Below are 12208 nucleotides of genomic sequence, written 5' to 3' on the forward strand. Positions count from 1 at the left end.
GTGTGTAGCGACTAAGCCACTCCAAGGAAAAGAGCAAAGGTTTAAGAATGACACTTTATGACACTTACATGTTCATCACATTTCAACATCTTGCTTTTCTTTTTCTTCTTTTTATTTTTTCCTTTGGTGGTGTTCTCTTCTGAATTTGCCCAACATTCAACACAACTATCACCATCATCCTCTTTGTCTTCACAGTGATGAACACAGGAGTCATCACCTGCAGAAATCAGTAATTTCTTATTTATGTGCTTCTCAGCCATGTAGCAGAAATAATTGGGAAGTGTAATCTGAACCTACCATGTTCGTCATGATTACAAATGCCTTCAGTGCAGGCGACGTCTGAACCCTCCCGAGAGCCTGTTTCACTCCCTTCCATGCTAGATGAATATCCACAATCACTACCATTACAGTGTGGCGATAAGCCTGAGAACAAATCAAGTGAGTTACTATTAACATGCCAATAAATATATTGAGACAAAGGATAACCCAAATGGGGACTACTTAAAAATTTCAAAACTGATGGCTTACTGAAAGTAAACAGTACATTAAATAATGAAAATGTGACTGGAGACTTATGGTTTTTTACTCCTTATTGTTTAACAAATCAAATACCGTGTTTGACTAAATTATATGATATTCTTGGGTCTATAAAGCACTTCCTAACCTTTAGGTTACAGGCTCTCTAAAAGCGCTTGTATTTTAAAAGAAAGAAAGAATAAACTTAAGAGTTAGTATTTTTTAAACTATTTACTTACCTTTCTTTATTTTAGGAGACCCCAAAAGATTGCCACTGGTAGGACAGGTACAGGATGTATTTTCATTGGTAACAATTACTTCTACACAACTATTACCATCTTCAGTGCTGCCACAGGCTTTGCAGCTGTTTTCTATGAAGTCTGTTTCCTTTAAGGATCAATATGAAGAGACAGTAAAAATCTTTACCTCCATATGGCTATATTTTAATTTCCTCAACATTAACTAATTAAAGATAAAAATTAAAGAAAAAAAAAACTATTCTCATGAAGATCATTAATTCATTTAAAAACCAAGAACCAACTAGAACCAAGTCAAGACCTTAATGGTATCAGGAAAGTCTAGGACAACTGTTCTCAAAAGTGTGGTCTGCTGGCTCCAGGGGTTCCCTAGGTCAAAACCATTTTCATCTCAACACTAAGATGTGATTTGCCTTCTTCACTGTCTTGACACTTACACTGATGGTATAAAAGCAGTGGTGGGAAAAGCTGCTGGAGCTTTAGCACAAACCAAGACAGAAGCGACCAAAGTGTGTACCAACAGTCACTGTATTCTTCACTTGTCAAGCATTCTCATCAGAAATAAACAGGGATAAAAGGATATTTCACTTATAAATGTCTTTGATGCATGCAGCACTAAAAATATTAATTTTATTAAATACCAACTCATGAAGTAGAGGTCTTTTTATTAGTCTGTGAGAAATGAGAAGAATGCTTAAAGCATTTTTGATGAATACGAATGTATGACTGTCTCAAGAAGTACCTGTGCAATATTTTGAGTTGCAAGCTAAACTAACTAGAACACCAACTTCACTTTAAAGAGAGGATATGAGACAAACTATGGTTATTCAGACTTGAATATTTAAAAGACATTTTCTCAAAAATAAATGAAGTCAGTCTAGCTCTTAAAAGAAAAAGACAGTATGTGTTGTCACTGATAAAATTTAAACTTTCAAACTACAATTAGAATTTTGAAAACTTATATATAAGCACAATGAGACTGAAGCTTAAGACCTTTCTAATGGGAAGAACAGTGGTTTTAACATGACTGTCTGATACTATGTAATGAAATGTCAACATTGGGGAGATGTGCCTACCTCAGTGAACCATTATGTTTTCAAATGACCAGTGCATGATGTTACAGAATCATGCATGAATAAAATCTATTCAAACTGCTGATGGATTTTAAAAGTATGAAAGGTCGCTTTAAGGTGTCAGGTTCCACACTATAAAAAATCTTTACGAAATTACCACCTGTCAAGTTATAATGCCAAAGGAGAATATCCACAACTATCTAAAAAGGTTTATATTAAAATATTCCTCTCCCCTTTTCCTACCATATATGAGTGAAGTCAGACTTTATTCACATGCTCTGACCAAGCAACATATGCAAACAAACTGCATGCAGAAACAGATGAAGAGAACTTATCTGATTCTTTTAAGCCGAATGGTAAAGCGATTTGTCAAAATATAAAGTAAAGCCACCCTGCTCAAACCTTCCTAGAAAGCAGTTCTTTTTCAAAATATGTTATTCATGCTATCATTTAATAGGCTTATTATTTTTAAAAGAATTAACAAGTAACTTTAAATTTCTCCACTTTAATTTCTAATACAATAAATGCTGATAAGTATAATTCATATGAACAAAAGCTCACTAGGCACCCTAATTTTTAAGAATGAGAAGAGATCCTGAGACCAGAAGTTGAGAACTGCTCTAGGTCATGCATGGAGATAACTTTTCACATTTGGGCTTTGATCTAACAGAATACTAAGGTCAGACAGTAAGATACTACTAATTATTGAACATTGTCTTTATAAAATAAATGACATTAAAGAGGTTGTTATACAGACGATAGTAAGAAAAAAAGCCAACGTACAAGCCAGAGGAACCCATGTTCTGAGAAAGCACAGTGAAAGTGCTGAAATCTAGGAAAAAAGCCATATATTGTCAAGTCAATATTAAGGAGTACTACCTTCTCTTGGCTTACTTCCTTTTCATCTGCTGTTTGTAAGGGAGTAGGGATATCACATACACATTTGTTTTTTCGTCTATTCTTCCGTTTCTGGCGCTTCTTTTCTTGCTTGAGTTCTCTTACTCGTTCCTCTTCTGAAAATTCTTCACAAAGTTGTTCCAATCGACTAATACCCTGTACTTTTTCCACAGTCATCTATTATAAAAACAAAGCTGAGACTGAATACCGGGCTCAAACTTCTCTTTACTCTCCAAGGAAATTCTCACTTGTTAATTTTAAATGATATCACACACACAGAAACTGGCATTTCATGCTGCAATTTTGACTGGCAGTCCTCAAAAAGAATTTTAAATTTTAATACCTTAAATGATGACAGTCTTAAAATATCAGGAAATGAATGTACAACTAACTCCTATGGGAAAGGGAGACTTACACATACTCCAGTTTGAATCCAGAAATATTCTAATTTTAAATTTCAGAATTTTAACACAGCAAAGTAAACATTCATCCTATTTCTTCATACAATGAGAACACTATTTAACCTGATTAAATGATCTAGTTTCTGAAGACACAAATATACAAAGAGAAAAGGAATAAGAAGTCTTTTCGTCAAGAATGAACATACATCTCCTCAGACTCCCCAGAACAATGTTTAAAGTCCAAGGATGGGCTTTTGAAAAAGTTTATAGTTCTCATACCATTCTCAAAAGGGACAGGTGACCAGTTAAACAGTTATGACCCTGCCCTAGAATATAACAGAATATTCACTAGCCAAATATTTATATTCTACAGAGCATAACTGAAAAAAGACATTACTAAATCACAACACAAAACCCAATACCAGCATTATAAAGAGCCTTCAGTGTGCTTCTAAAAAGTAGCTCTCATATCATGGCATTCAGACAGCATTTACTTCATATTATTGGAAAGAAGCAGGCAAACTGGGACTCATTAAATGTTTCTAATTTTGATGCTTATTTTTGGGCTTTTAACTTGTCAATAGTTATGTTTCATAGCAGCTTCTCATTAAATAATCGTCAATTTCAGTTCTCTACTCTGAAAATCTCTAAAAATCAAGGCTGGCAGTGCGATAGGTTTAAAACACAAAGAAAAATCCACAAACTTGTTCTGAATTTCAGCTCTCCAGCAAACTCCTCTCCTAACCCTCCAGAGCCATGACCAGTGGATCACAGCTCTTGAAGGCAAGGTGAGAGCAGCGATTAACATTAAGATTCAGTCCACAGTTCACAACTTCCGTGGTGGTCCAGTGGATAAGAATCTGCCTGCGAATGCAGTGGACACGGGTTTGATCCCTGGTCTGGGAAGATTCCACATGCGGCAGGGCAGATAAGCCCATGCACCACAACTACTGAGCCCGCCTGCACTCTAGAGACCCGGAGACCCAACTACTGAACCTGCAGGCTGTGCACCTAGAGCCTGTGCTGTGCGACCAGAGACTCCATCACAGTGAGAAGGCCGCATGAAAAGAGCCCTCATGTAGCACAGAGACCCAGTACAATCAAGAAGTAAGTAATTAAAAAAAAAAAAAAAAGATTCCATCTTCCAACTAAGCAGCCCACTGTTCTTACCTCGAAACTCTTTCGTAAAGCATCAACACCAAGATAGAAAAGCATCTGCCATGTCTGCTCTTCTGCCCGCAGCTTTTGCCAGATTCGATGCAGTCTTTCATAAAGATGAATTCCCAAGCAGGTCAGAACTTCTTCTTGAGCTATATCTATTGTCTTAGCATGCCTTTCTCTTCTCCTATAAAGGAGAATAAATCACACATGTTTCCTACAGTTCTTAAGCTGAAACAGTAAGAGATCGATGACACCTCTCTGCAGGTTCAGGTTTTAAACATAATCTGCATATCTAGTAAACAAACTAATAACAAGACATTTATACATTCAAACTCAACATATATATAAATACACAAGCACACATGTATATTACCAATGCAAAATACACATGCAAGTAGAACTTAGTCCTAATATTGCTAAAAAAGAAGGTAATTCAGGAACTGGCCCTAAAGAGATGCTTTTTGGGGGCACAGAGACGTCACATATTTAAGTGCCCAGCTCACAGCAGGCATGACAGTTCATCTTCCAATTATACCAAATGCCTACTTGGTTTTTGTTCTTTTGATGGGGAATGGAGAAAGACAATGCTAAAGTGATTCAATCCTGGGCAAAAGCCCTCTAGTGAAAGTGAAAGTGAAGTCGCTCAGTCATGTCCAACTCTTTGCGACCCTCTGGACTGTAGCCCACCAGGCTCCTCCGTCCATGGGATTCTCCAGGCAAGAATACTGGAGTGGGTTGCCATTTCCTTCTCCAGGGCATCTTCCCGACCCAGGGATCGAACCCAGGTCTCCTGCATTGCAGGCAGACGCTTTAACCTCTGAGCCACCAGGGAAGCTAGAAATGATCACAAACTTCAGTGACAGAAGTGGTGTTTGTATTCTAAATGCCTAGCAGAAAACAGGCACTCAAATGACAGCTAATACACAAAACAGAGAGGGAGTGGGTTCGATGTATTCTGTGAACAATTTTTCCTGACTTTTACAACAAAGCCAGAGATAAAATTTTAGGTTCCTCTGTAATTTAATAATAACAGCCACAGTTCATGAATTACATTCAGTAAAATATTTCTTAAACCCCTGTTGCAAAGATCTCGTTTCCTATGCAAAAACCATCATTATAAACAAAATTTAAACATGGAAATGCATGGATGGAGGGGAGGAAAAAAAATCCCTTCTAATCATTTTCAAATGAAAATGATAAGCTATAATAATGAAAGCCAAAAAAAGCCGGAATTCCTACTTCAAGCAACAATGAGCAGACAATGGATCAACATTTTCTTCTTTTTTTTTACTCAACTAAATGCATATTTTAAAGAAAGCAAAATCTGTACAGGCACACTTTAATTTACACATATGTACTGAGGCAGAAGGATAAAATGAAGCAAAGCGCTAGATAGCCCATTCTAGCAAATTACATACTCATACCCTCCTGCGAACTCTGGCTCAGCACGACCCAGAAGATGTGCAATGAAGTCTGTCTCACAGCAAACATGAATGTGTCGCTCATGTGGACAGCACCGCAAGCCTTCATAAAGTGCAGCACAGTAGCCCTTCTCTTTGCTGCAATCAAGTTCACCAATAAGGATATTATAGGCTCGCAGGACTTTATTTTTGCAATCAGTACAAAACCTGTTGAAAAGAAAAATTTCAAAATGAAGAACTGGCTGTGTAATTATTTCATGAGGTATTTAACAGTGTGCTAGACAATGACACTCCCCTCCCATATAGAGCATTAAAAAGGCTCCACACACTGAAGTCACACACACATAAGGTAAATACACATTTAGGGACCACACAGCTATAGCTAGTTCTCCACTTATAAATGATTTTTAAACTAGAGAAACACATGGGCCTAAAAGAATGAAGCAGAAAAATACCTGTTAGTTCATAAAATACATGCCCAGAAGATATTAGTTGCCAAGGACTATGTATCTTCACTTCACAAGCTATCTGTGCAGGTCGGAAACAAAACAACAGAGGCTACCAACCAATGACTCTAGGATCCCTCTCCTTTCAGTCTCTGAAAACAGTATCTTCAACCAGTAAACCTTGATTCAAATGTTTACATTTTAATAAATACATCACTAGCTAAGTATTAATATGTAGGGTGGGGAGGGCAAGAATGGGAAAGTGTTACATGTATTTTCAGTTTACTGGTAATTTCCTAAAATGTCAAATTCTTTCCTCTAGCCACACAAAAAAGTATGTTTCTCAACACACACATAAATAATATATACAACATATATGTAGAAATGTGGTTTCAACTTAAGTGTACCTAACGTGGTAAAAGTGTAGACGAGCATGTGAAGTAGGATGACAACATTTTCTTCTAGAAACCAAACATCATTCAATCAGAAAAGAAAAAATAGAGTCTGGTCTTTCTATTTTTCAATTCCTAAAATAAGGAAGAATTCGGTCAGGTGAAAAAGCCAGGCTCACAATATTAGTAATTGGCTCTCTAAGAAGATCAGCTGTGACGGAATGAGGAAATTTTGCTGTGATTTAAATTCATCTATCCAGGTGAGCTTATCTACTCCCATAGCGGTTCCCATCAACATGTCAACTCCACAGCTCCGCTCAAGGCTCTGTCCTTGCCTGAAGGCCAGACCCATGCTGAAAAATGCGGGACAACACAGATGTCCAAAACCAAGGGCAACATGGTTCCCTTCCTATGCTCTCTTCCACAGGTGTTAAGAAATCACCCAGGATGGACCCTCAGGTAATTCCAACTCCTCCTTAGTTAATTCCAACTCCTGCTTTTAGGGGTGGAGCCAATTGGTATCAATTCTTTCTTACACTGAGGAAGGTTACTTCTTTTCAACTCCCTCTGCCCTGTTTTAAAATGCCTAGTCAATTAAAAAAAAAAAGCTTCCTAATACATTTCCCTGCTTCCACTCTTACTAGCTCTAATGCATCTCTCATACCAAAATAATTTTTTAAAACATCTCATTACCTCACTCTCAGCTTAAAAACCTCCCCACCATCTACGAATAAAGTTCAAATTCGTTAAGGCCTCTGGTGCTTTCTTCTCTTACCCAACCTACTATTTCCAGACTTTTTCCCAAGACTCACCTCTCCCTTCATGGTCTCTCTACACTACCCTGCCCCCATACACACAATATATATACAAATGGACTACTTTCGTTTTTCTTTAATTGAAGTGTAGCTGATGTACGATGTTGTGTTAGTTTCTGGTGTATACCACAGTGATTCAGATACACACACAGACACACACAGAGGGTCTTTTCCAGTCTTTTCCATAATGGTTTATTACAGAATACTGAATATAGTTCTTGTGCTATATATACAGTAGGATCTTGTTGTTTATCTATTTTATACAAAGCAATGTGTGTACCTGCTAACCCCAAACTCCTAATTTATCCCTCCCCTATTTTCTTCCCCCTCCCCTATTTTCTTCCCCCTCTAGTAACCATAAGTTTGTTTTCTATGTCTGTGAGTCCGTTTCTGTTTTGTAAGTAAGTTGATTGGTATCATATTTTAGATTCCACATATAAGGGATATCATATGGAATTTGCCTTTGTGATTTACTTCACTTAATATGATAATCTCTTGGGTTTCCCAGGTGGTTCTGTGGTGAAGAATCCACCTGCTAATGCAGGAGACGCAAGAGATGCAGGTTTGATCACCAGGTCGGGAAGATCCCGTGGAGGAGGAAAATGGTAACCCACTTCAGTATTTTTGCCTAGAAAATTCCATGGACAGAGGAGCCTGGCAGGCTACAGTTCATGGAGCCACAGAGAGTCAGACACAATTGAGCAACCAAGCACACAGTATGCTAATCTCTAGGCCCATCCATGCTGCTGCAAGTGGCATCATTTCGGTCTTTTTTCTGGCTGAGCAGTATTCCACGGTGTGTATGCATGGGCACACACATCATCTTCTTAATCCATGCATCTGTCAATGAACATTTAGGTCACTTCCATGTACAATGGACTACTCTGTACATAACTGATGCGTCCCTACTACAAAGTCCTTTTTCTTTCTGCTTCCTCCCCACTCCCCTCCACATTCATCTCCATTTGCCTAAATCATACCCATCCTTAAAAAAGCCTCTTGCAATTTAAATAACTAAAACTCAACCTTCCTATATTCCTATTATCTCTGACTTACACTCATCGTTACAGCATCTACCCTTACAATGTCATGCAATCATTTTGTCATGCACATCTTTTTGACCCAATAGCAGATAACTCTGTTTCTTGAAATGAATATTTGTTAAAACAGAAGCTCTAAGCCCACTTTGTAAACAAAAGCAATCATGTTGGCAAGTAAAGTTAAATCACTGTTTCATTAAAAAAGAGACACAGAAATATACAAAAATTAACTCAAAATGTGTTAAAGACCTAAATATTAAGACCTGAAACTGTAAAACTATTAGAGAACATGTAACAATGGAATAGGTGATGACTTCTTGCATATGGAATCAAAAGCACAAGGAACAAAAGAAAAAATAGACAAATGAGACTACATCAAACCTAAAAACTTCTGTGCAGTAAAGGAAACAATAGAGTGAAGGACAACCTATGGAACAGAGAAAGTATTTACAAACCATACACTGGATAAGGGGTTAATGTACAGAATAAGGAACTCTCATAATTCAATAACAGACAAAAAAAAGAGTATGATTAAAAAATGGACAAAGGACATGAACAGACACTTCAAAGAAGACAGGCTAGTAAGTACATGACAAAATGCTCAATATCACTAATCATCAGAGAGATGCTAATTAAAACCACACAAAATCACCTCAAGCCCACTGTATGGCCACTGTCAAAAATTAGAAAAGAGAGACTTCCCTGGTGGCTCAGCAGCTAAGACTGCACTCCTGATGCAGGGAGCCCAGGTTCAATCCCTGGCCTGGGAACTAGATTTCACATTCCACAACTAAGAGTTCACAGGCTCCAACTAAAGAGCCCTAATGCCGGAAAACAGGAAAAATCACTTTCTTTCTTAGAGCTTCCGTATAAAATTTTAAATGACTGTTTGCTTATGTTTATGCAAGGATTTGGAGAAATTGGAACCCTTCCTTGCACACTGTTGCCAAGATTATAAAATGGCTGCCAGCATGGCAAATAGTATAGCATTTCCTTAAAAAATATAGAATTACCATATAATCCAGCAATCCCAATTCTGGGAACATACAAAAGTATTAAAAACGGAATCTCAAAGAGCTTTTGGCACACATCCACGTTCACTACAGCATTATTCACAAAAGCCAAGATGTGGGAACAACCTAAGTGTCCCCTGATAGCAGGACACAGTGTATACATACAACGGGACATTATTCATCCTTAAAAAGAGATAATTCTGTCATATGTTAAAACATGGGTAAACCTTGAGGACATTATGCTAAGTGAAATAAGCTAAACACGAAAGACAAATATGGCATGATTCCACCTATATGAGTTATATGAAGTAACTGAACTCAAACAGAAAACAGAACGGTGGCTGGCAGGAGGTGCAGGGAGGGGGAAATGAGGAGTTTTTTTTTTTTCAGTGGGTGGGTTTAGCTTCAGTCATGCAAGATGAAAAAGTTCTAGAGATCCAGTGCACAACAGCTAGTAAATAGTCAACAACGCTGAACTATACACTTAAAAACTGTTAAGAGGGTAAACGCATGTTATGTATTTTTTATCACAATTTTTAAAAAGTCTTCCCCTTGGTGGGAGAAATGGTCTTAGACACAAAAATAAAATTACTTCCACATTTTGAGGCTATAAATGGTAAGTCTACAGTTTTTTAGTAAATAAATGCTTAAATATCATATAGTACCAATAATAAAACTTGAAATATTTTCCCCATATCTTACTGCTTTAAATTGTCAGTTTAATATGTTTGACTGTACATGATCATTAAGTAGCATAAATATAAGCAAACAGTCATTTAAAATTTTATACGGAAGCTCTAAGAAAGTGATTTTTCCTGTTTTCAAAAGTAACCTTGCACACAAATTTTAAAAAAAGTTTCTTAAGACAGAAGTTTCAGAGTTTCTAACACCTAATTTCTAATAATGCACTATTATAACACTTAACTGGCTAAAACGTGTTATAAAATCTTTATTATACACTGCTCAGAAAAATCTATTAAATAAAACATATGTGCCAAGAACATCCACTATTCAGACCTTTAAAAATTATTTTCAACTGACTGTACCTCAAATACTCAAACTGTACCTAAAATAAGAACTAGATACACAGGAATAACAAGGACTTGCAAATCTGGCAGACACATATTCCCTGGTGTGCTTACCATGTGCCAGATACTGTTCTAAGTAAGTCTTATTATGTATCATCAATCCTAACAAATTTAGTCTTATAAGTTCTATAGGACTACTACTATTATTTTGTCTTAAAAAAGAAAAAGACAGAAGCACAGAAAAGTAATCTGTACAAAGTTATAATCAGTAGAACCTAGATTCACTGCAATCTTCCTTAACTGCTTCTAATCATACTTCTTCCCCTGCATCCTTAAAAATATTTATAAAACGGACTCCACCTTTTCTATAAAATATGCCCCCCAAACACAGGAAATATCTACAACCAATACAGGAAATTCCAAAATGTTAGCTCTAAGAACTAGTAATTTATCACCCAAAAAAGCTCTTTTGGGCCAATTCAAACTGAATATAAGGATCAATTGATATTGAAAAAGAAAGGTATCTATGACAGACCTATACATTCATATGTTTTACGTTTACTTCCCAAACTCCAAATAACTGTCATTCGCTATTCTTTTGGGTACAATCAACCAAAAAGGCAAAAAACAAGAAAGCTTGTAATTGAAAAAAGAAAAACAGTTAATAAACTTAGTATGCAGATTAAGTCATTAGCTCATTGCCATAAGAACACCAACCTTGATAATGCCAGCTTTTATAATTTACGTATGTTTTCTAGAAGTATCCCCAAAGTAATTGTGTATATCTGTCCCAAAGTCAAAGAACACATAACCACAAACCCAACATGTGACAAACTTTTATTGAAAGAGTGCAACTCGCCCCAAGAACGCCACCTCTAGATGACTCCTTTACCGGTTTCCTTTCTACTGCACCCTCCCTCCCTACGAATTTGCAAACGTTAATGACACTTGGAAAATTCTTTGTAAAGTAGTATTCTAAAAAGAAAAATCTGAAGTTACTCTTATAATACATGAAGCACATGATTTCCAACTCTATTTTTAGCTCTTGACAAAGAAAAAATAATTGAAAATATTACTACGTAAAAGCTGCTATTTTAATTTTGAAAATGACATCATGAAACACTTCCATCAAAAACAAGGAATACAAGCATTTCCACAGTGATTAAGTACACTTTATCCGATTGACAGTTACTCTGTGTTCCTTGAAAGGCTGGCCTGGAACCAACAGGTAAAACACAAGAAGGCCAACATCATGCCGTAAAGGAACTTCCTGCCCTGACACTGAGCTCCGCCTGGCATCAGGTGTTACCCAGAAGGCTAGAGTTCCATTACAGCAAGAAGGTGACTGACCCCTAAAGCATCTTCCCACCTCATCACCATGACCTTCGGACTTACCTGTGTTTTCGCAGATAGGTTTCTAGTGTTTCTAAAAGACAACTCGAGTCAATTAAAACTACTTCATCCCTGCATTCTTGGGACATGAGTTCCCATACGTCCATCCAACAACCTCTGCAGAAAAAAACAAATCCAGTGAGATGGGGGAATATGTACTGGAAAAACATTTTAAAAAGCGGAGTAAAGGAGTGCTTGATTTTACCTGGCTGTTCCCTGGAAAGGTCCATAATGGAAAATGATCCTACACTTGCTGTCCTTCCTGTGGTCTTCACTACTCCTCTTATCTGTACTTAACTTCTCTGAACTGACACTGCTACTGCTCCCTTCACTGTAGTACAGTACAGTACAAAGCT

General features: G+C 37.1%; 1 protein-coding gene across 12 annotated transcripts in view; it reads right to left on the reverse strand.

The window, feature by feature from the left end:
* The window catches only part of GGNBP2 (gametogenetin binding protein 2), a 32132-nt gene that overhangs the window by 2854 nt on the left and 17070 nt on the right, over nt 1-12208 (reverse strand). For 2 of the 12 annotated variants that reach the window (XM_040244138.1, XM_040244129.1), the window contains 8 exons: nt 12058-12183; nt 11856-11969; nt 5724-5933; nt 4315-4489; nt 2726-2920; nt 756-903; nt 298-423; nt 69-217 (listed from right to left, as the gene is read on the reverse strand). In XM_040244138.1, coding sequence (XP_040100072.1) covers nt 69-217; nt 298-423; nt 756-903; nt 2726-2920; nt 4315-4489; nt 5724-5933; nt 11856-11969; nt 12058-12183 — 1243 coding nt within the window. The remainder of the gene's footprint in view (nt 1-68; nt 218-297; nt 424-755; nt 904-2725; nt 2921-4314; nt 4490-5723; nt 5934-11855; nt 11970-12057; nt 12184-12208) is intronic. The other 10 variants (XM_040244139.1, XM_040244134.1, XM_040244141.1 and 7 more) reach the window with 7 other exon arrangements.

This window comes from Oryx dammah, unplaced genomic scaffold, assembly GCF_014754425.2.
Source record: "Oryx dammah isolate SB20612 unplaced genomic scaffold, SCBI_Odam_1.1 HiC_scaffold_8, whole genome shotgun sequence".
In the NCBI taxonomy this organism is placed as follows: Eukaryota; Metazoa; Chordata; class Mammalia; order Artiodactyla; family Bovidae; genus Oryx; species Oryx dammah.